The following is a 24,901-nucleotide window of genomic DNA, read 5'->3' on the forward strand; positions in this document are numbered from 1 at the left end:
CTGACATCAGTTTCTGATGGAACAGAGATTTAAATGTAGAAAATGAAATAAGAATACTCCCCTACAATTCAGGTGAATTTTACATATCCTCAAATGAAAAGGGAATTTTTAAAATACCAAAACATATCAGATTAAAAAAATCTGAAATGCAAAAGCGTAGAAAAAAAGATAAAAGACAAATTTAGAAAAATGTTTGCAATGTTTATGAAACTGGTTAAAACCCTCAACAGATGTAGTTCTTACAAAGACATAAGAGAAAGAATATTGGGTCAGTAAAAGGGGAAATGACACCAGTAGACAATTCACACACACACACACACACACACACACACACACACACACAAAGGGCTGGGGAGGGGGGGTGGGGGTTGGAGAGAGAGAAACAAATGGCCAAGAAACAGATGAAAAAATTAATCTCAATAATAATTGAAGAAATACAAGTTAAAATAGTGAAATGACATTGAACTTAAGAGTACTTTGATAGAAGTCACAATGCTGCCATTCTTAGTGAGTTTGTAGGAGAATGGGTTCTCACATCCTGCTGACGTGAATATCAATTGATAAAACCTTTTTGGAGAGCAAGTCCACTGGATATATCAAAAAGTGAAAACACGTTCTTACTCTTTGATTAGGAATTCCCACGTACCAGAATTTATTCTGAGAACGTTATCATGGATGTGCACGAAGGCTTAGTGTAAATGAGACGCATGTCACCATTTCTTCTAATAGGAAACCATTGGAAACGTAAGGGTCGACAGCACAGAACTGGTCTGATAAAGTCTGGGGCTGATACGAGTGTGGGAGAGCAACTTGGATTGGTTGGTGGCGCTGATGCACATTTGATAAATATTTTAAATTCCATCCACACAAGGATATACTCTGTACCGCTCAAATAATGACGTGGAAGAACATTTATCACGTTGAAAAACTATATACAATAGCATCTATGGGAAGATTCCAAAACAGAAAACAGCCTAGGATACACGTCAAAATGCCAGAAATGATATCTCCGGCTAGTAAACTTAGATGTAGTGTTTTGCCTACTCTTATTTTCTAATAATTGCACAAGATTCTTAGTTTCTTTAGTAGAAGTTCTTTTTTTTTTTTTTTTTTTTAAAGTAATTGTCAACCCTGGTGGAAGCTACTCCTGGGTCAAGGATGGTCACATCTAGAAAGTGTCCATGGCTAGGGTCAGGGTACTGGTAGTGAGATAAAGGGTTACAGGCTTTCAGGAGAAAGAGATATGTATATATCAGGAGATTAACATATGAATATGTATAGAAAAATCCCCAAATGAGGGGATTATGGTTGTTATTTTCTACATTCTTTTCTATAGAGCGAATATGATGAGATTATGTGTTGTTTATAATTGGGGGGGGAGGGGATGAACACAGTACAACTGGTAAATATTATAAAAGCCTACCAGGGCTGGGCTTCCCTGGTGGCGTGCTGGTTAAGAATCGGTCTGCCAATGCAGGGGACACGGGTTTGACCCCTGGTCTGGGAGGATCCCACATGCTGCAGAGCAACTAAGCCCATGCGCCACAACTAGTGAGCCCGTGTGTCACAACTACTGAAGACTGCACACCTAGAACCTGTGATCCACAACAAGAGAAGCCACCGCACTGAGAAGCCCGCGCACCGCAACGAAGAGTGGCCTCCACTCGCCGCAACTAGAGAAAACCCACATGCAGCAACAAAGACCCAACACAGCCAAAAATAAATAAATAAAATAAAAATAAACTGTAAAATGTCATTAAAAAAAAACAAACCCTACCAGGGCTATAAATCCTACCAGGGCCTGGCCTTGCCACCCCCCATATCCCACCCCCATCCCTCCTTAGGTTGCTGTGCACCAGTGCCTGGGGTTCTGTTGCTTCCTTTTTCCCACCTCTGCTTTCCTAGTTTCTTCTGCCAGGAGAGACTTCTCATTTTTTGTATAAAATACAGATAAATATCTTTTAGATATTGCAATAGGAAAAGATTGATTAGACAATTTTTAAAAAATTTCTTAAATTAAAAGCTTTAGTTACATCTTATGGTTACCATTGGGGAAGGGGGAGAGGGATAAGTTGGGAGATTGGGATTGACATATACACACTACTATATATAAAATAGATAATATGGGCCTACTGTATAGCACAGGAACTCTACTCAATACTCTGTAATGACCTATATGGCAAAAGAATCTAAAAAAAGAGTGGATATATGTATATGTATAACTGATTCACTTTGCTGTACAGCAGAAACTAACACAACATTGTAAATCAACTATAGGCCAATAAAAATTGAAAAAAAAAGAAAATTTAAAAAATGCATTAGCTCAAAAAGAGTCATGTACCACAATGTTCATTGCAGCACTATTTACAGTAGCCAGGACATGGAAGCAACCTAAGTGTCTATTGACAAATGAATGGATAAAGAAGATGTGGCACATATATACAATGGAATATTACTTGCCATAAAAAGAAATGAAATTCAGTTATTTGTAGTGAGGTGGATGGACCTAGAGTCTGTCATACAGAGTGAAGTAAGTCAGAAAGAGAAAAACAAATAACGTATGCTAACACATATATATGGGATCTAAAAAAAGAAGAAAAGGTTCTGAAGAACCTAGGGGCAAGACAGGAATAAAGACGCAGATGTAGAGAATGGACTTGAGGACACGGAGAGGGGGGGAAGGGTAAGCTGGAACAAAGTGAGAGAGTGTCATGGACATATATACACTACCAAATGTAAAATAGATAGCTAGTGGGAAGCAGCCGCATAGCACAGGGAGATCAGCTCCGTGCTTTGTGCCCACCTAGAGGGGTGGGATAAGGAGGGTGGGAGAGAGACGCAAGAGGGAGGGGATATGGGGATATATGTATACGTACAGCTGATTCACTTTGTTATACAGCAGCAACTAACACAACTATGTAAAGCAATTATACTCCAATAAAGATTAAAGAAATGTATTAGCTACAAAAGAAAAGATTGATCTATTTTATTATCTTAAGAACTTTTATCCATCAAAAGGTACCTTAAAGAAAGTGAAAAGAAGTACAGCAAACAAAGGATTAGTATTGAGAACATATCAGGGACCGCTTTTATAAGAAAAGCACCAGCAATTGTAGAAAGATGGGCAAAAAACACACAGACACTCTTCAGAAGAAAGGAGGTGTATTTGGCCAATCAAATTCAAAGGGATGCTCACCATCAAAGGTAAAAATGCGAATCAGAGCCACAGTGAGGTACTGTTTCACACACAATCAGTCGGCAAAAATGAAAAAGCCTGAAAACATCAAGTGTCGGACAGGGTGTGGACCCATCACTTCTCACACACATTGCTGATGGGGGTGTAAACTGGGGCAACCATTTTGGGGAACAGTTTGGCTTTGTACTCTGAAATCGAGCACATGTGCACAACCCAACTTAACAATTTCACTCCCAGGTACGTGCCCAAGAGAAGTGTTTGCATATGTGTAAGACCCTTACAAGAACGTTCATAAAAGTACCGTTTACACTATCAAGGATCTGTGAATGACCCAAATGACCAGTAACGAGAGGGTTGCTGGATAAACTGTGGGACGCTTATATCATAAAATATTATAGAGGAGCCAAAACAAGCCAAAGGCAGCAACATGCAACAGTAGATGAATCTTAACAGTGTAAGTCCTAAAAAATTGCATACAACACGATGTCTTTTCTATAAAAGTAAGAACAACATATATACACACATATAGACACATACACTTTTCTGAATACATATAATATATATATAAAACTGTGAGGCTAGATAAAAAAGAAAGCAAGGGCATACTGAACACATAAATCAGGATGAGGGTTCGCTTTGGCTTGGGAGAAGCAGGGAAATAGGCTGGGGGTAGATCTGTGTGGTTAGATGTAAGTTATAGTCTTATTGTCAATGTTCTAGCTTTTTGGGGGGGCGGGGCGGTAGCTTCATGAGTACTTTCTCATTATTAAAAATAACAAACTAAATAAAGCAGGTCATACATGGATCAATGGCGACGTGTTTCAGGAACCAAGGATTATTAATTAGTTATGCACTGCTGTGCACCGGAGTCCAACAAGAAATAAAAAACCTATGTTAAACGAAAGTTAGAATATGATAAAGGAAACACAATTATTAACCAGAGGAAACATAGGAAGCTTGAATCTGGATGACAGATTGAAGATTCAGTTTGAAGGCATAGATGGAAGGTTTGAAGCACCTATTACAAACCACATGCAAAGGTATCTCCTAAACTGCTCTAAGGAGTAAGTTATAGAGACCTACCTGGGGCTTGTCTTTCATTTTATAAAAATTCTCTTCCATTTCAAAACCACCCTCTGACACCATTCAGCGAAACCAGGGAATAGTCCAGAGACCTTCAGCAGCTGAGGACATTGTTTCCTTGACTTTTCAAGACAACTCAGCTCTCTCATCGGCTGGAAAGACTCGTCTCATGCTATCTTATTCCTACAAGGCATTAAATGTGAAAGAAGGCCTAGCTGGGCAGTTTGCCACGAAGTCTACTTTTACAGCCTCTGTAACCTATGCTCACGGCATCCCAGAACTCTGTAATGCATATCACAGTGCTTGGAAGGTTTGGTCATTTCCAGGCAATGAGTGCGTGTGTGTTTAATCCAAGTAATATTTACTGTAATTCCCTTATTACAAATTCAAAAGTTGGCTCTGCTTTTCAGATTCTTTTAAGATCTGGAAAAAACAACAACCTATAACTCCAGCCCCTGGGCTGTGTTCTGCTTACCGTCTGGCACACAGTAGGTGCTTCATGAGTGTTTGTTGAGTTAACTGGCATTGTTTTCCAAATAATGATTTTGAAGACCCTGAATTTCAAGAGTAAACACTTGCTGAGTCATCCTTTCTACAGATCGTGTTTACACAGGCACACCTCGTTTTACTGTGCTTTGCAGTTACTGCGTTTTTTACAAACCAGTATCAATCACGTCTATTGGCATTTTTCCAACAGCATTTGCTCACATCATGCCTCTGTGTCCCATTTTGGTAATTCTGGCAATATTTCGAGATCTTTCATTATTATATTTGTTGTCGTGATCTGTGATCTTTGATGTTACTGCCATGACTCACGAAAGGCTCAGATGATGGTAAGCATATTTTAGCAAAGTATTCTTTAACTGAAGTATGTACATTGTGTTTTAGACATAATGCTATTGCACACTTAATAGATGACATTACAGTGTAAACATTACTTTTATGTGCGCTGCACATAAAATTTGTGCAGAAAATTTGTGTGACTTGCTTTATTGTGATATTTGCTTTCTTGAGGTGGTCTGGAACCAAACCTGTGGTTTCTCCAAGGTGTGCCTGTATAGCAAAAAACAGTCTAAAAAGAATGAATGCATTCATGGGGGGTATGTCAGGTAAATAGATGAAATTTGGGACTGTCTCTGGAAATTAAGGACACAGCTAGTATATGTGAGATCAGCCTCTGTGGCAAGGACATACCTTCAAAGTATATGCAGAATCCAGGGAGTCAGAAAATACACACACACATACACACAAGCACCTCCCCCCACCACAGATTTAGTAACAGAGAGATGAGATTAAAACAAAGCCCTCCTATATTAATGACCTTCTTGTAAGGATGACAAATTTTCCAAATCACTTTGTTGTGTCCCTTGAATTTGTTCACCAAAAGACAGCAGCTGACATACGGAACTATGAAAGAAATAATTAAAACCTTACCCACAAGGTTATCAGCCAGAAGCAGGTATTATGGAGAGAATCTCTCTAGGAGGAGGAAGGAACAGTCACTTTTCCTGTCCACCACAGGCATGTCATCTGAAAGCAGAAAAGTATCACATACTTTTCAGAAGAAGATCGTGAGCCAGTCCCTGCATAAACTCATATTCATATTTTCCCAATTGAGGTCGATCACATCTAAAAACATCTGGGCCGCCCCTCCCTTCATTGTGGCTCTTTCTTGATTAGCCCCAACTGCCAAACCACTTGGTTTTTCTTTTTTTGTCATCTAAGCACACATGTGTTCCTTTCCCCCTAAATTAACTTGCTCTTGGGTTTGCTGGCGTCCAAGTGTTAAGTCATTTCACCTGTGTGGGATCTGTCGGCACCGCCCATCGGCGAAGCTCCTGGGCGCAGTTATGCTGTTGGCTTGCTCTGACTTGTATTTGCTGAAATGGGAAGGCACCCAGCGCATAAACAGACGTCTCCAGTCTTGAGGCTGCCGGGGAGCAGGTGCAGGCAGGTGCATGGCAGGTCCTTCTTTCTGCCTTTGCTACCCAGCATCTACCCCCTCTCCAAATTTGTTGCCAGTCTATGCTTTACCTGTCCTTGCTGTCTTGGGTCAGTAAAAATAAATAACTCACCTACCAGCACTACTCTGGGCGTGTGGGATCAGCACACCAGTGTTAGGTGGTATGACATCATCATCCTTTCATGCGTGTACACTTCCTCTGTGTTTGCATCCAAATACAAAGCAACAGATGGGTATGGATGGGGTAGTGAGGGCGTATACCGAGAGCTTAAGGATAAATCACCATAAAAATGGGTTGGCCAGGTCTTTTCTTTTTCCACCAAACTGTTAACTGCGTTTATTACTTAAAAAAATCTTTGCGGTGTAATTTACATACAATAAACCGCACATAATTAAAGTGTATACTTTGAATGATAACTGGCATATGTATATGTTGTGACACTGTCACTGCAATATTCCAGACATTTCCATCAACTCCAAATGAGTTTCCTTGTGGATATGGCCAGTTTTTATCTTCAGTTTGGAAGCCTTTTTGGTTTTGAGGGAATCAGATCTCACCTAGGAGCCCAAGGCTTAGCATGGGGTCACTGATAGTATTGAAGAAATTAATAACAAAACACAGCACCCCCACCCACCACCCCCCACCCCTCCACCTCCCCAAATCCACCACTTCCGCAGGGAAAACAATCCCTCTGACCAACAAAAGACTCGGGACTTCCAGTATGACTCACCCTCAGTCCTGGAGCGCATACTCAGGCTCTGATAAGAGGCAGTCAGTCTGTCCTCCGTTTGTTTATGAGTCATGCTGGAAATCAGGCAGCTCCTTTTTTCTCTCTCCCATGTCACGGTTCTCTCCCATGTCACGGACAAGAATCAGAGGCAGATACACCCCATTCAAAGTGCAGTCCTCCTTAAAGTGTCCGGTGACTCAATGGGGACCCCTACCGGTGGAGACAGAGAGGGCCACGTCATGGAGTGGAGGTCTGCCTTTCTCCCCACTCTTCAAGGCCAGATCTTAGCGACTTGCAGATTTGCAAGAGACTTGGGAAAAAGCAGCTGAGTTTTCTGTGCATCCTGTTCACCGATTATTAGTGACAGAGTGGGGCGTGAGTCACAGCCTGCAGCCGGTGCCCACACTGGAACGATTAACCACATAATTGCTTCAGTGATGAACCTTCCCCCAGCTGCAACCCGCCTCCCCTGGTAGAGCTTTAGGCTGTGAGCCAACAAGTCTCAGTGGTAGGAATAGTGAAGGCCGGGGTTTAAAAAGCCCAAGTTGTGATTCCTTTAGCCAGTGCCTTCCTGGCCCCGATTTAAAGTTCCTGCACACAAGTCCTGACGGGAGCAGTGGGGATGTTTCAACTAGAATTAATGTCATGATCAAGTCAACGTAAAGTAGATTGATCTGCTGTTTCAAGGTATTGCGGCAAAGTGCTCTGTTTGGAGAACAAATCACCATAGCAACTCAGCTGCCCCAGTTACAGTAGGCGCAGGACGACCAAAATAAAAATCCTTACCAAGTCACAGGATTGGCTAGTGAGAGCTGCTGAACAGAATATCAGTTTCCAGACGGCATGAGCCAGCACGTATTTTGGCTTCCTAAATCACTGAAAGGGACGCCTTAAATAATAATAAAACTATCCAGCCAGGTTACAAACAGAGGGGTTCTGGGCCATCCCCCCTCCAGCTTAAACACAAGCAGACTTCACCGCCAAACAGCAGCATTTGTCCTTAAAACAGACTTCGGGAAAGGGCTCATTGTTACTTATTGGGGCTTGCCAGTTCCGTTCCAAGTTGGGAGTAGATGGTACTCTAAATGCTGGTTTTTAAGAAGAGCGAAATCCGTATGAAAACAGGTTTTATGTAGGTGTGAAAAGAAGAAAAGCAAAACCACTCTTTCTTCCCTCCACCCCCTGGACCCCCAGCACCGAGTTCTGGTTCCATTGATTATCTGTTCTCTCTCTAGCATCTTCCTTCTCTCACTCGGCTCTGTTCCTGCCTTCTGATCACCTACAAAATCACCTTGGCCGTGGGGCTTGCCCATTGTTCTCTGCATCCGCACCATCCAGGGCTTCCTTTGGCCCCTCAGTCTGGTGTGTGTCCCGGGATGCCCAGAGCTCTCTGCCTTGCTGCAAACTGAGGCCACCCGTGTTCTTACTGTTCCACTCCTGATGCTGTGGGTCACTCCCTTGAAATTCTCTCCTGCTTTTGATTCTGGTTGCTGCATGATTCAGAATCTTCTTTTTATAGTCTGTCTCCTCTATTGTCTCACTTCCTAAATTTAGGCATTTTCTAAAGTCCTGTCTGTTTCATACTTGCTTTAACCATTTATCTGATGTCTTCAATTCTCATTTCTAAGCAGTTGTCTACCACATCTTCAGCTGAGACTGTCCACCTGACTATCGGTTATCTCAAAACCAACTTGGTCAAAACTGAGCTTAATCTCCCCAACACAATAGGATCCTTCTCCAGACTCTTTGTTTCTGTTAATGGCTTCATCATTTCCTGAGGCTTAAAGGCTAAGTGTTATTTAGACTCTTCCTAGGCAGATATTTTCTTTGCTATGTTCCATAGACTGTCCTTTGATGCTTCTTCCATTTATGTCCTTCTTTCCATTTCCAAAGCTATCATCTGAGTTCTGGCCATCGGCACCTGTTGCTGAGGTTGTTACAACAGCTTCTGAAATGGTGTTTTCACCTCCAGCCCTTCCTTTGAGGTAGGAAGGTATGGTAGAAGGAAAGCAGGCTTTGAGTTGGAGTCCCACCTCTGCCGTTTACTTCCACTGTGACTTTAATTTCTTAATCCCTGAGTCTTAGTCTTCTCACCTGTAAAGCAGGTATAATCCATATATTTCAGGGTGTGAGGATTTAATGGGGTAACATACATAAAATACCTGGTGCACCTTAAGTGCTCAACTGATGTTAGTTCCTCTTTCCATTTCAAACTCACTACTGCCAGACCGAAATCTTAAGACAGACTTCGTGGTCACGTCCTTCCCTTACTCAAGCATTCGTTTTTCTACTGAAATGAGGACAAACTCCTTGAGCCTAGCACTTGAGAGGCTCCTACGGTATGGCCCCCGTGTCTTGTTCCAACTCTGCTGTTCACGACTCTTTCTTTAAACACCATTCTATTTCCCATCTGCTTCTTTGCTAGTGCTCTGGACTGGGACTTAAGTGCACTGTCTGCATCTCCGTCTGATGAAATTCTAGCTGTTCTTTAAGAGCCATCTTGAATTCTATCTTCTCTCTGAGGCCATCCCTGCTCCCTACCATTGGATATGACATCTTCCTCTGGCCCCTGGAGCACCCTCTCTTGTGGCATTTTTATTATTCTACTTGCTCATGTTCTTTGTTTGACGTCTCTTTACTGCACGACTGAATGTCCTTGATGGCACGGACAGTTACAGCACTGAACCCAGGGAGAGCCCTCTGCCTTCTCTCTCTGCCTTATGCAATAAACGCTTTATGCCAAAACCAAACCTGCCTGGTCACGCTTCTCTTCGTCTACCGAGCTTTCTTCTTCCCTAAGCTTCTGCCGGGTGTCACTTTTCCCAGAAACAAAGTTGCACAGGGAAGCAAATCTCTTACTCAGTGAAAGGCATTCTCTCATTGACACCAAAATTCTGGAGGTTATCATTACAGGAAAAGTGTCCCCAAATATCATCTCAAATATACCGCGTCACCATTTCATCAGACCCAGTTTATTTACTATTTTCATGAACCCCAGGAAATTCCCTTGTTTGAAATCACAAGTTGATTTTGTTTACCTGTCTCCCAGGCCCCCAGGGAGCACTGTTCTTTCCGTGTAGAAATACCTGCTTCATGCAAATGGATCCTTGGGAATATCTGAAACTTCTTTTTTCTCATTCATGAATCAAGTCTCTTTAACACTGATAATACGACACAGAAAAGGAATTCAGATTAAAGATTCCATTGAGCTTTTGTAAACGGAATGAGAAAGACAGGGCCACTGAACCAGCATGTTAAAATGTGTCTATAGTTCTTAAATATTTAATCAATTTATAGTTTTTAATATTAATGTCTTAGTTCCAAAGTACAGTTCTTAAATATATATATGTATATATATATGTAATAAAATCCACCTTCTAATTTACAAGGTTTCATTTTAGGATGAATGAGGCTGGAAATATGGATTCATCATTACATGGGAGCTCATGTGGCAACACCATTTGCAAAGCACAATTTTCAAAAGGTTAAAAACATGACTCTCATACAAATAGAAAAATAACAGAAGTCAAAGATTTTTTTCAATTCAATTAATGAGGAAACCAGTAAGATGTCAAGACTGATTCAAGAGAAAATTCAAGGACCTGGAGATTTGTAGTTGGTCAAAGGAATTCAGAATAAATTTGCTAACAAATGCAAAACTGGTTAATGTCCCACTAGGCAATATTCTTTGTGGTGTTACTGTACAAGAATCATTTGTAATGCTATCAGTTTTCTGCAAATTAACCCCTATTCTTATAAGCTTGCAAAATAGCCTTCCTAATCAGTCAGCAAAAGGTTCCCAGCCGTAGAAAATCAGATAATCCCCGGGCAGCAGAGGTCACTAGGCAACATCCAGGTCTACAGAGTAAGGGTACTCAGTACTCTTTTGGACAGCTTTCCAAGTTTTGCATACCTGCTCTTGACACTTTTCTCTGACAGGCATGGAAACAAACCAATCTGCTTTTTCTGTATTTGTCATTAGATTTATGAAAGGGGACACAAAGCACAGTCTCCCACTCTCCACCGGCCCTCCTTTGCCCCCAGTTTTTCATCATGGGCTGTGGAGTCAAACTGCTTGAGTTCCAATCATGGTTCCATTTACTACTGGGTGACCTTGGAAAAATTACTTAACCTCTCTGTGCCTCAGTTTTATCATTGTAAAAGAGGACTTTAAGTAATAGTACCTTTATGGCTTTACCATGAGGATTAAATGAGATAAAGCACAAATGCTAATACATGTGAGTTATATTACTACTGAGTAAGGGTTCATCATTCTACCAGAGTATTCGGACATTAAAACATTTTGAGAAATACACTGTCTGACACCTTATGTTAAAGAGGGTTTCGGTTCTACATTTCAAGGCAGAAGCAAAATACTTAAATCATTGAAATGAGTCAATTAGTAAACTAATGATTAACTTGTTTAAGAGGCTACAACAAATTCGCAATGTGTTAAAAGAGTAATTTACTTCTTTTAACTTTAAAAGGAATGTTGAAGGAACAAAAATGTATGAGTCAGGGGTGGCAGGAAATTAATCTTTGTTGAGTTAAGGTGTCCCAGGCATTATACTTACCCCATATTCATTACATTGTCAACAAATGAGTATTTTCAGAAGGAGAATGGTTTTCCCCCTTCCTTAAGGACACATGCTACAAAATGAAAAACAGTAAAGGAAAATAACCAAAAGAAAAATACTCTGATGCCTTAGAAAGTGGGTTTACCAAGCAAGTCAAATGCCAAAGCAGTGGTTCAAAGTGCATTTCAGCTTTAATCGTTTACTCTGCGTAAAAAAAACCAATTAAATATTCTCTGAATTTTAAATTATATTTACCAACACACTGGTAACTATAATGTACTGGGAATATATTCTCTTTCACTATACATGGTTATTTTTATTTTGCCCACAGAATGCTGAAGAGAATACTGAATAAATACACGTTATTAAAACACACACAAACAACTCTGTTACAAATTGATGTAAATGGTTAGGTCTCCCTCCCATACAAATTTTGGCTTATATACCCTTACATCAAAAAAACAACAGTGGTGTAGGCCACCAAATACCCATGGATAAAGATGGTAACTTAAGCACTGAAGTCCAGAATCAGACAGGAAATAGCTATAAACCAAAATAGAAAGCAAAATAATGAAGAGAAGTGACAACTCATGTCAAAGTCTGGGTAAATTTTAATATGCCCAAGCCTGAGAAAAGAATTTTCCTAAAATGTTGGTTCTTAAGGAGACATTTGTAGGTTAAACTGAACACAAAAGAAAAGGGAATTTCCCTAAAGAAGTTTTCTGAGCCAAAAGAAAATCAAATTATGCTTGAAAAACTAAAGCAAAGACTAATAATTCCTGTCTTTCTCCCCTCACCCACCTCTCCAGATTCGCTTCAGTGTAGGTTTTCCTGCTGGAGGCCATTTATTAACTCTATATTCTGTTATCTCAACACAACTGAATCTAGACTTAACCCTCTGTGTCTCAGTGGGTTGATAAATGAGACAATTATTTTCAGTCCCTCATGAGCTGGGAAACTGCATTCTGGACGTGCCCAAACATACGTAGACATAAAGACATACTAAGCCTCAGATTAAAGAAACAGTAACTACTGCCAAAAGGATATTATTTACGGCCACTATTATAAATGATTTCTTCTTATATAACTTTAAGAAAGTATCAAGAGAGACACTGTGAGTTAAAACTGAAAACGACTTCTCACAATATTTCATATGCTCAAAGTTTTATGCAAAAAACTTTTAACCTAGAATAATGTTGGTCTCAAGTTTTTAAAAAAGGTTTTTAAAAAGCTAAGCATGAGTTCATAAGTAAACTGGATGTTCGTGATTTTGAAAGAAAAAGGCAAAGTTAATAAAATGGTGCTAGAAAATAAAGTGATATAGTTTCTTGCAACTGCATGCATTTCTAGTTCTTTGCCAAAGATTCTTGGATTGTAAAAATTTTAAAAGAATTTGGCAAAAGTAAATACATGATGGTTGCTTTGAAGGCTTTCCACAACTGGAGACACTAAAATATATTTTAGTTGGGAGAGGAAGTGGCAGTGAGAGCCTTTCAACTATAATGACCATTTTAGAGTTCATTAGACAGTATCGTTCATAATTCAAACACACATGAGCTGGTGCACTGTCTTAAGATGTCTAGTAGGTACAACAGCAAATAACAGAATTTGGGAGACAGAAGACACTGGCTCTCTAATACAACTAAGACTGTTTTCTATGTTGTAGCAGATAACAAGGACTGTTTAAAATGGTAGGTTTGAGAGCTTATTTTTGAAAACTTAACTTGGAGTGAAACCCTTACCAAAGAATGTGCTGTTAGGATTTTCCTTTTACGTAATGAAAGAATAAAAGGCAGGTGGAATTATACCAGGAGAAAAAAACAGAAATTACATCTCTCAAGCAGAAGTGCTAGGATAGAGTGAAACAAAATTATAATAACCATTACTATTTGAGGTGGTATCTATTTTAATGTACTTTTAACTATGACTGAATGCTTAAATAAATAAATGCATACAAAAGTGAAGGTTAACATATGTGCCTGACATTTTTGTTTTCCTATTCTCAAGGGTGTATTTTTAACCCTGGGACAAAATTAGTAGCCCAAATCTTTATTCTGCCTTAAACTAACTTTTTGTTTCTTCTCTCCTCTCCAAGTCACTCTACAGAGTCAGACGATAACAAATATGGTTCCTTGATACCCCTTAATTCATTCTTGTGGTATCCTTGTATAGAGTTCAAAATCCATATACTTCAACATATGTCGACATACCAAGAAATCAAGATGAAAGGTTCCGTTTGGAGATGACAGTTGAAAGACTTCTGTTAAAGTTGAAGACCATTTTGCGTTACATGGTCCACTGTCGACTCCGAGTTCCAACAGTGTAACAAATAAAAACACGGCCGACAAAATGTGACCCTATGTGATGTGGCCAGCAGAACTGATGTCTACAGCAGCTCTTGAGGTAAAAACTTACTACACATCACTAAATATGTGAATAATACCTAAGTTAATAATGTTTCAATATAAAAGTTTAAAAACTGCACAAAGATGCTGTGAATGTCCTGTACATATACTTCAGTAAGGACCAGAAGGAGGTTTGGAATGAGACTGTTTTCTTTATGGATTTTCAAATATATATATATTTCTTTAGGATTTTTATATATTCTATGCATTGATCTTCCATCTCCTTACAACCCTTCTGACTCAACTCATGGAAGGAAAATCAAATGTTAAAGGCTGTGGGTCCCTCCTTTGCTTGTGTGCCAGTCCCCACACACAGGCGCAGGAGGCTGCTCTGGCACAGGGACGTGGGGGGCGGAGACGCGGGAGAGGACCCGAGCTGGGGGTCCCAGGACAGGTGAGGAGGGGCTGGGAAGGAGGAAGTCTAAGAGACTCTGCTGGGACTTAGGAGGATAAACAGCTATAAAAACGGAGCATTTTCAGGGCTCCTTCACCCACGCCATCCAATTCCGTAAACTGGTAATTCATTTCATGTTTTAAAAATACTGGTTTTGAACAATCCAGTTATAGTTATAGTACGTGCCTCGTATCTTCAGGTGATCAGAAGACCGACTGGCCGGTTTTAGAGGTGGCTGCCTTTCTTAAATTAGCAGTAGGAAGTCCCCATGAATTTATCCCAGAGGCAGACAGGTGGGAGAAGCACGCAGCTGAGGAAAACCTGGAGGGGAGAACAGGTCGGCAATGGCAGAGATGTTCCCTTCTCAGTGTCCTGGGAGCCCCTCTGTAGACAGAGGGTAAGAACACGATGGTGCGTTTTCAGTCTGTGGAGGAAACCTAAGTTTCTGCATGTTTCAGAAATGGCCTTCTATAAACATCTGCAGACACTTTGCCTGATCCTGACACCTCATGTAAAAATGGAACGTACTAGACCTGGCAAGGATGGTGCAGGGAAGGAGGAGAGCAGGCGCGGGAAGCAAAAATGATTCCTGAACGCAAAGTTCAGAGCCCAGCCTTGGCCTCTGGTCCCCTGACCCAGGAGAGAGCCTAATCATTCAAAGACTGGCAGAGAATGAGCTACTGGGCTAGTAATTAATAAAGACCTGTGAGGGCAGGCAAGGAGCAGCCGAGAAGCATAGTCACAGGATAAGAAAACAGGCACCACTGTTCATTTTTCCATTTTCCCTTTGGAGATGACCTCTGCGTAGGAGGTGTGAATGAAGTCAAAGAGCTGCCTGGCATTTGCCGCGTTCCCCAGCAAGAGCACCAGCTTGTCGAGGGACAGGCTTGCTAATTCGGCGATGTTCTTAATGTTGGTCATCAGGGAGCGACAGTTTTTGGCATTTACCCCTGGCATTTTTAACAAGAAGTCCTGGGGACCGGGATTATACTTCTCTGCCTCGGGGAGGGTCTCGGAATCGGCTGTCACGGCCATGGCCGTCGCCGCGTCCGGCTGTGGCTTGTTCTGCTTCAGCCCCTCAAACAGCTCTGCGGTGGCGTGCGGGGAGGGGCACCAGAGGATCCGGAGCCTGGGGAAGTGCAGCGTGAGGAGCGTGAGCTTGGAGCTGATGTCGTTGCCGGAGATCTCCTGATGGAAGGCACCTCGGGACATGAGAGAGAAAGGCTTAGTGGGGTCGAACTCGATCAGAAGCACCGGCCGCTTGTAGTAGCGGGACATGGAGATACACTGGCTGTAGAGGCGGCCATTGTTCAAAGAGCCGATCAAATCACTGACGCTCTTGCGCTCCACGCACATTTCTGGAGTCAGAACGTAGTCTCCGACCTCTAAGGTCACTGGCTCAATGTCAATGCCCCGACGGTGGATCAGAGATGGGAGTTCGCTTCGAAACTCGCGCATGTCCACAACGATACTTTGCTGGGTACCATTCTGTTCCTGGCCGCCTATGAAGAAAAAGAAGCACTTTAAGTAACGTCACTGAGGAATAACTCTCAAAGGTGGCAGAGCACAAAGTTAAAAATCTATGTTTCCGCTGTTAATCTCTGATGCCTGGTTACACAGTATGACATGTTATTCCACACTTTTCCGTATTATAAAAAGGTTTATTTACAGTTTAAGGCTATTTCCCTTAAACTAAATAGAGCTGGTAGGAAGTTGGGGTCTCGTGGTACTTCCTTACTTAGAATTCACAAATACCAGCATTTGCCATCATCTTCCCTCTGTGGTTCCTCTACGGCAGCGGTCCCCAAGCTTTCTGGCACCAGGGACTGGTTTCGTGGAAGACAGTTTTTCCACGGACGGGGGTGGGATGTGTGGGTGCGGGGGGGCTGGCTCAGGCGGTGATGTGAGCCATGGGGAGCCATGAGGAACTGCAGAGAAAGCTCCACTCACCCGCTGCTCGCCTCCTGCTGTGCAGCCCGGTTCCTAACAGGCTGCAGACCAGTATCGGTCCGTGGCCCAGGGGTTGGGGACCCCTGCTTTATGGTCCCTCACTGTTGCACTGACCACACTTTACTGATCATCGTTGTCCCAATTCCTAGGACACAGTAGATGCTTAGAAATGTTCTCTGCATGAACTGCCTTGTGGACTGCTGTGAAAAAATTTGGAGCTTTTAGTGCTTGTATCAATGAGTCCAGAGACGGGAAAATGCGAGAAGCTGGGAAAAACAAGAGCACAGAGCTTCTCCCACTAACGTGCATATGAATCACCTGGGATGGAGTTAAAGTACCTACTGTTTCTGTAGGTCTGGAATAGGGTCAAAGACCCTGCGTTTCTAACAGGCTCCCATGTGATGCCAACGCTGCTGGTTGAAGGACTCAAAAGTGCTGTTGTAGGCAGAATGGTGGCCCCCTGATGATGTCCATGTCCTAATCCCTGAAACCTGCAAATATGTTACTTTACACGGCAAAGGTGACTTTGGAAATGTGATTAAATTAAGGCTCTCAAGATTGGGAGATTATTCTGTATCACCCAGGTAGGCCCAAGGGTCTTTATAATGAAAGAGGGAAGCAGGAAGCTCAGAGTTGGAGCTGCTGACCTTGAAGTGGGAGGAAGAAGCCATGGGCCAAGGGATGCAGGCGGCCTGGATAACCTGGAAGAGGAAGGGATTCTCCCCTGCAGCCTCCAGGGGGATCGCAGCCCGGCACACACCTTCATTTGAGCTCAGTGAAACCCATTTGGACTTCGGATTGTAAGATAATAATGGTTAGATAATAAATGTGTGTTGTTTCCAGACACTAAGTTTGTGGCAATCTGTTACAGCAGCAAAGGAAAGCTAACACAAGCGCTTAGAGGACTGAACTCGAAAGGGCAGATTTCTGTGAACAGCTTTCTGTGTGGTACCTACTTGCTCCAAACTACCTCATTCATATTGCCTGACATCCTGCTGTTCTGCATGACATGTCCACAGCCTATTTGAGTTAATAGGAATCTTCTTCAAAAGATACTCTGAGGCAGTGTTTCCCAGTACGGTCCAAGGACCACGTCCATCAGACGCTGACCCCATTTCAGATCTACTGATTTGGAATTGCTATGGACTGGGGTCCGTGAATCTACAGTTTTAACAAGCATCAGAGGTTATTCTTAAGTATGCTGAATTCTGAGACCCACCGCTTTAACTGTGCTGGACCCCACCGAAGGAGAAAAGGGCTCAACTGTATTGTTCTTCCCACGCCTCTTGGCTGAAAGCAGCTGCTGACATGGGAAAACAGGGCCTGGGGCGTGGGACATGGCTAACCCTGCACCATGGTGCACGTGGCATCCAGCAGGTCTTGGTGGAAGCCACTGCTGGGACGCTGCATGGCAGTGAGAGTACCACACACCTGGGATCTGGAAAAGCGCCAAGAAGCAACCAACAAACACAGATATGGAAGTGGGAACACACCCCAAACAATCCTGAATCTTTATCTAGGGGCAAACTGGCCTCTTTAGGTAAAGGTAAGAACCTAATCACCATTTACAAAAGTTTCTTGGCAAAAGTACATTCTGAATCTCAACCAATGCTGGAGTGTAACTGATTTCCAATGCCGGTGCATAGATCACAACCCCACTTATCTTACAGGTGAGGAGCCCGAGATCCAGGGAGGACACGTGGCTAGTAAACAGCCAGCTGAGACCAGGGTATGGGAGCAGACAGCCACGTTTAAGAGCTTATTGAGAAAAACCAAGCTTCTGCAGAGAAACTCCGGAACCTAACAGCCTCCTGCACAGGCAGCAGGAGTGCTCGGCAAAGGGCAGGACTCACCGGCTTTGCGTGTGTCGGCGGGAGCACCCGCAGATACACAGCCTCTTACGAGGTCGAGGTTCGTTTCGTCTCTGCCTTCTCTTTCTTCAGGGACAACCATGCTAGCCTTTTCCCTGGGGGTGGGAGAAAAACATCTTCAACATTTCTGAGCTAATTTCAAAATTCCAGATTTTAATCTCTTGTAAATTATAATATACAAAATGATCTACATAACTGTAGTGGTAAAAGAAAATACAGGAAACACTAGAAGTAAATATGCACAGTCAAGTGATGTGTAAAGGAAGCAGAAAGAGCTTCTTGGTTGGGTACTCCTGCTCATCTTCCAGAGTTAAAAAATACTGTTATTTATTTTCTATTCTGTATGTCCTCTAAACACTTTGCGGCATGAAATAAGCATGTGAAAAATGCCAGAGAGATTATTGAGACTTTTTATTAAAATGTGCTAAATGTGTTACTGAACATTGAAAAGGATTCAAATAATTTATATCCCAATATTTTCAGAGTAATCATAAATAGGATGGTTAAAAATCAATGATTAGGGACTTCCCTGGTGGCGCAGTGGTTAAGAACCTGCCTGCCAATGCAGGGAACATGGGTTTGAGCCCTGGTGCAGGAAGATCCCACATGCCACAGAGTAACTAAGCCCGTGCACCACAACTACTGAGCCTGCGCTCTAGAGCCCGTGAGCCACAACTACTGAAGCCTGTGTGCCTAGAGCCCATGCTCCGCAACAAGAGAAGCCCCCGCTTGCCGCAACTAGACAAAGCCCATGCACAGCAACGAAGACCCACCTCAGCCAAAAAAATAAAAATAAAAAAATCAATGATTAAAGAAATGAAAACAATACATGGTTAAGCTTTGATTTAAAAAACTCCAGGTGGGAGGCCCCATTAAACACCCTCGGTTTTAAAGGAAAATCAAGATTAATATTAGAAAGCAAATTTCCAACAAAAGATTTAAACAAAAAAATCAACATCTCAGGTTATGTAGTAGAGCAGCATCAATTCACTCACTTGTGCGTTTACTTAAAACATTTACAGAGGGCTCCCACATGCTGTGCGAGGTATTTTGGATACAAATACGGTTATTTGTATCCGATAATTCCTGTCTTCAAGGAAGCTCAGTATCTTAAACCCGGTAGATTGACAAGCCTGTACAATCCTAACTCAGATTTGTAATCGAGAACCAGAATCATGGCAAGATCCTCAATAACCACAGGGAGAGGAGGCCAGGTGTGCCACAGTCTTATTTTTCAAAACCAGTAAAAGATGCTATCATCAGTTCAGGAAAGAGCAAGTACTGTGTGTTCCTCTGTGCCAGGCTGACAGAAAAGATGTATAAGGATGGGTCTCTGCCCTCGCTGGGCTTGCAAGTGAGTTTCACGGCAACGTGAAAACCGTGGAACTGACTGACTGCAATAAAAGAGGCCAGGGAAGGTGAAACAAGAGGAATCTTCATCAGCAACTAATGATTTCAACAAGGGCTCAAACAAAAAGGATTTTCCAATGAAAGGAAATAAAATCAGATGGAGCAATTCCCCAACCACTCTGGATATGTGATGTTTTAGGGCAGGGCACCACGAAGAGATTCCACCAGAGAACAGAAACTCCAAGTTTAAATTCTTTACTTTTTGAAACAATATACAAATGCAAGGTTATTAACAGTATAACATTTTATGACTAGATCGCAAGGAGGCAGGCAATAGTTCCAGTTCTGTGCTCCCTCATCATTCTCAGTACCGCTGTCAAGTGTTGCTGATGAAAGATTCTTTGCAGTGACAATGGCTCTGGCAGCCACTCATTACTGCCCCGTTACACCAACTAGACTCCAGCTGGGGGTAAGGGGCAAACTGTTCAAAAAACTTACTGCTCTTAAATTTCTTTTTCTTTTATATTTGGGATCAACATGGGGGATTTTTTTTCTTCTTTATCTCCACTTACCTTACTGGCTAAGCTATCACACGTGAGGGCATCCTCATTTCCTGATTAATATGTAACTGTGGCTGTAAAGCACAGCGAGTTAGAATGCAGACTCTGGGCCCATGTTTCGTGAATTGGAAACCACTTACTGGCTGTGTGACTTTAGGCAAGTTGTTTAATGGTTCTGTCCCTCAATTTCATCTGTAAAATGGGGATGATACTAAAATCTAACCTCAAAGAGACTGTTAAAAGGATCACATAATATATGTAAGGCACTCAGAAGAGTGCCTGGCACATAGGAAGCACTATATAAATGTCAGCTGTTATTATAACCGTACTTTTCTTACACGTAGTAACCTCATCCCCTAATTATCCACGATTATGCTAAAAAACAGAAGATTTTCTTTCAAATGATTCCACAACTGTTTCAGTTAATACTGTTAAAAAACAGCTAGTTTACTATGAAATGTTATAACTGCAAACTGAATCTGAGAAAAAAATATATTCCTGAAATGAAACCAGGGTTGTGAAGAAAATAGTTAAGTCTTCCTAATCAGTAACTCAAATTAGTTTAACAGAAATTTGCCATACTTATATTCAGTCTCTTGCTTTCAACATTTGCATAATTTTTCAAGTTACTCTTTATGATAGACACAAAATAATAATTAAACAATTCAGGTCCCTATTTCCACTTAAAGTACTGTGGTTTCTTAATTTTACTTTAACATCTTCTGTGATATTTGAATAGCCTGTACAACGTGATAACACAGGGAGGAGACACTGGACTAGAAGTCTCTTCAAATGGGCGTTTATTCAAGCCCTCATGCTAACCCATTTTGTGATATTTTCTAACTGTAAAATTTCAAATAAGCTAATAACCCTTTTCTTTGAAGAGTGGTGACCTCTCCAAAACTATGTATACTCAGAATGTTATTACTAATTTTTTGACGCAGGGAGCATTTTATTAGCAATACTTACAAGTGTAACTTTTTTTTCTCTTTACTTGTCATCTGTAATCTACTGATCTCCGGTCCAGTCAAACAGTCCTTTCACTGCCAGTTCGCCTGATTCATTCCTCTCTGGTTATTTTAAATAGTAGCATTGCTTTTCTTCTTACAACATCACTCATGGAGGTCCTGGCAAAAGCACATTCCCTCGGTCTCACATCAAATTTTTCTCTAAGTCCAGGCTTAGTGCAAATGCTCTTTCAGCCATGCACCTCACATATATTTTGCTTTTCAAAACAAACACTTCTCAAATTCCCCAAGTTTTCTGGGAAAGTAAATATCTTAAGATTCTGAACGGCGTAACTATCTGTGTAACATGGGAAGATCTAACATAATAAGTAGACAACCACCACTGAGAGTTTATAAAATTATGCCAGACCATAGATAAAATGACATCAAAACCTGGTATGAAAATTACTGTAGAGATTGAAACATAGGAGAAAGTCCATATCCTTGGTTCTGCTGAGTGAAGTTTCCAGTATGTGCCAGGCTTACCCGACCTTTGTCACTGAGCCCTTCGAGTGTAAAGTCACTTGTATAAGCCGGGAATGGCATGTGGTCCCCGATACCTGGCTACAATCCACTGACGGCACTCTTTTTCTGGGCCAGGTTCTGATGCACTGGGGAAGAGGCAGTCACGGGAAGGAGGCCTGGAGCATAAAACTCACCTACTCAGAGCCTACCAGGCCCCCCTTGGCTACAACACTGTGCAGGAAACGGTTAAGGGAGCAGGCCTGGGCTGCTCAAACCCTGCACATTCCCAAGAAAGGCCTGTCTCCTCAGCCTGTCTTCCCAGAAGCCCTTGGCCAGCTTCTGGGAGTTGAGGTCTGAGCTCTTGGAATACAACGCCTGATAAGAGGGTTTTTATAATGCCTGGGGCCACACGGCACCAGTGTGATCAGATGGTTTATGCCAACAGTGTGATTTCTAGCGAATACCTGTTTTTGCTCCAGGGAGCTGGAGTCTGTCACTTGAGTACTATGTCTATATGACTGACTCCCAATAAAAACGCTGGACTCCAAGTCTCGGGTAAGCTTTCCTGTGGACGACACTGAGCGTGTGCTGTCACACACTGCCACTGGGAGAATTAAGCACGTTCCTGCGACTTCACTGGGAGAGGACACTCAGCAGCTTATGCCGGATTTTCCTGGACTTGGCCCCGTGTGTTCTTTCCTTTTGCTGATTTTACTCTGTGTCCTTTTCCCTGTAATAAACCGTAACTACGAGAATACCAGTTTTTCTGACTCCTGGGGGTCCTTCTGGTGAATCACTGAGCCTGAGGGTGGTCTTGGGGGCCCTCAACATGAACACCAACAACCTAATCCGAATATTTTAGCTCCACGTGCTCATTTGTGATTTAGAGACAGTTACTTTAATCAGAGAAGCCTTAGGCAAAGGATATTTTAAAAAGAGTGAAGAAGCAATTAGGAGGTACTGGGCCACATCCAGTAGCACCAATTCTTTGATGCCATTTCCTCAATATCTCTTAAATCTGTCCCCTTCTCTCCATCAACCTAATCTTGGCTGCCACCTGTTCTTATCAGACAATTGCAGCAGCTTTCCTGACTACTTCCCTGCTCTATCCATTCCTCAGTTTGATGCCAGAGAGAGCCTTTAAAAAATACTCTATGTCACTTTCCTAATTAGAACTCTTCAGTGCTATCTTACTGGCTACAGAGTCAAGTTCTAAATCCTTAACAGGCCTTGTGCACCTCGGAGTTTTCACACACACCCTTGTTCAACAGAACCCCTGGCCCACCTTGTCCACTTAGCAACCCACCTTGTCCACTTAGCAACCAGCACACATGCTCCACGGGTCAGCTTAAAAGTCATTCCTTCAGTGACACCGTCCCAGACATCCCACACTGGGTCAGATCTCTTTGACAGACTCTCGTAGGATACCCTTTTCTCTTACCTTTGTAGCCCGCCGCCCTCTACCCATGTCTATTTATGATATTATTCATAATCATTCAATGTTTGTCTTTTCCACTAGGGGATAAGCTCTAGGAGGCAGGACAGAGCCTTTTTCTGCACCACTGTAACTCCAGCACTTTAACATTAGCACAGGGGTTGGCTCATAATAGATGCTCAAGAAATATCTGTTGACTGTTTGAGTCTTGGGAGATGAAGGTCTAGGAGACACAGAGAGGCGCTAAAAAGCTCTAGATAAGAAGAGGTAGTCTGCATAATACCTGTTTTTTTATAACACTTTCTGGAATACTTTTTCAAAAAGCGTATGTACACACATATAAACTATCCCATAGAGCACATTAATAGAAAATACATTTCTAAGAAATGCAAACAGATTCGCAGATAGAGAACAGACTTCACAAAGGGGAGGGGGCTAGGGGAGGGAAGGATGGAGAATTTCGGATTAGCAGATGCAAACTAGTATATATATAGGATGGATAAACAACAAGGTCCTACTGTATAGCACAGGGAACTATATTCAATATCCTGTGATAAACTATAATGGAAAAGAATATGAAAAAGAATGTACATATATGTATAACTGAATCATTTTGTGTATAGCAGAAATTAACACAACTATGCTTCAATCAAAATTGAAAAAAAAATACATATTTTCATAAGCTGAAAGGACTGACCAATAATTGTAGGGCCAATAGCTGCAAGAATCCATGGCTAAGGCATGCCACAATCACAGAGGATAGGAAGGGAAGAGAACTGCCCACGAACCGTGCTGAGTTTCTTCAAAGGGACTCAATGACACTGATTCAATAAGCACTCCTGTTTCTGGGAACGCATGCCCTGGATGAACTGGGGTATCTGCATATTTTAAGCATATACTGAGAGCCCACAGCCAGTGTTGAAGGATGGCCGTCCATTTTGAAATTCTGTCTAGGTCCTGGCTAACTGCCACTAAAAATGATTTCTGCCCTCTCGCTGTCACTGATATGTTGCCAATGTCTGAGGCTTGAAAGACTGGTCTGGCCCAGCCACTGACAGGCCAGGCCATGGTCTCCTCCGGTCTAGCCTTTTCTCTGGCTCGGATCAAGGATGCCCTGTCCAGCCCCCGCCCTGGCTTCTGGGGCTCCTTAGAGAGCATCTGATCCATCTTCTCTCACCAAGCTGCCACTTCCTTGATAATATCCCTTGGGGGAGGCTATTAGATTTCTCAAATGCTTGCAGGAGTAAGAGGTAGCCATGTAGTTTGTGAATATCTCAATTAGAAACATTTTCCTTACATTAAACCAAAAGCTTTTTCTATTTGGATTTGGAACATTAAAGGCTACTTATTCTCAAAAAAACACACATCTGTTCAGACCAATGTCACACCTTTAAAAAAATATTTTTCCCAGAGTGATTCTATTGATCTGAACTGACCAGGTCATAAAAATATTTCCCAGTTGGGCTTCCCTGGTGGCGCAGTGGTTGAGAGTCCGCCTGCTAATGCAGGGGACACGGGTTCGTGCCTCGGTGCGGGAAGATCCCACATGACGTGGAGTGGCTGGGCCCGTGAGCCATGGCCGCTGAGCCTGTGCTCCACAACAGGAGAGGCCACAACAGTGAGAGGCCCGCATACCGCAAAAAAGAAAAAAAAAAAAATTCCCAGTAAACAGTAAAACAGTCACCCACCCATGGACAATGGAAACTTTACAAGGGAAAAAAAAATGATTCCAAGGGAAGGGAGAAATCTTGTACATGGGGGAGGGGGAGAGAGTGTTTCAGTTCTATTGCTGGTGTTTTATGTTATATTTCTTTATTAACATAAAAGCAGTTTTCTTCACATTTCTATTCTATTAAACCCCTGAAAAGCACCTGGAGATGGTGGAGAAGCAGGGGAAGAGAAAAGGAAATGTCT

General features: G+C 42.2%; 2 protein-coding genes across 3 annotated transcripts in view; both read right to left on the minus strand.

Moving 5' to 3' along the window:
- MRTFB (myocardin related transcription factor B) overlaps window positions 1–7,255 on the minus strand; it is a 283,651-nt gene extending 276,396 nt beyond the window's left edge. For both annotated transcript variants that reach the window (XM_060284211.2, XM_060284212.2), the window contains exons 1-2: window positions 6,974–7,255; window positions 5,714–5,809 (exon numbers count right to left, since the gene is read on the minus strand). The gene's annotated coding sequence lies outside the window, so the exon portion shown is untranslated. The remainder of the gene's footprint in view (window positions 1–5,713; window positions 5,810–6,973) is intronic.
- Window positions 7,256–11,718: 4,463 nt separating this feature from the next.
- The window catches only part of ERCC4 (ERCC excision repair 4, endonuclease catalytic subunit), a 34,715-nt gene continuing 21,532 nt past the window's right edge, over window positions 11,719–24,901 (minus strand). The window contains exons 10-11 of the mRNA XM_030884009.2: window positions 18,153–18,265; window positions 11,719–15,851 (exon numbers count right to left, since the gene is read on the minus strand). Coding sequence (XP_030739869.1) covers window positions 15,118–15,851; window positions 18,153–18,265 — 847 coding nt within the window. The 3' untranslated portion in view covers window positions 11,719–15,117. The remainder of the gene's footprint in view (window positions 15,852–18,152; window positions 18,266–24,901) is intronic.

This window comes from Globicephala melas, chromosome 15 (genome assembly GCF_963455315.2).
Source record: "Globicephala melas chromosome 15, mGloMel1.2, whole genome shotgun sequence".
NCBI classification, from domain to species: Eukaryota; Metazoa; Chordata; class Mammalia; order Artiodactyla; family Delphinidae; genus Globicephala; species Globicephala melas.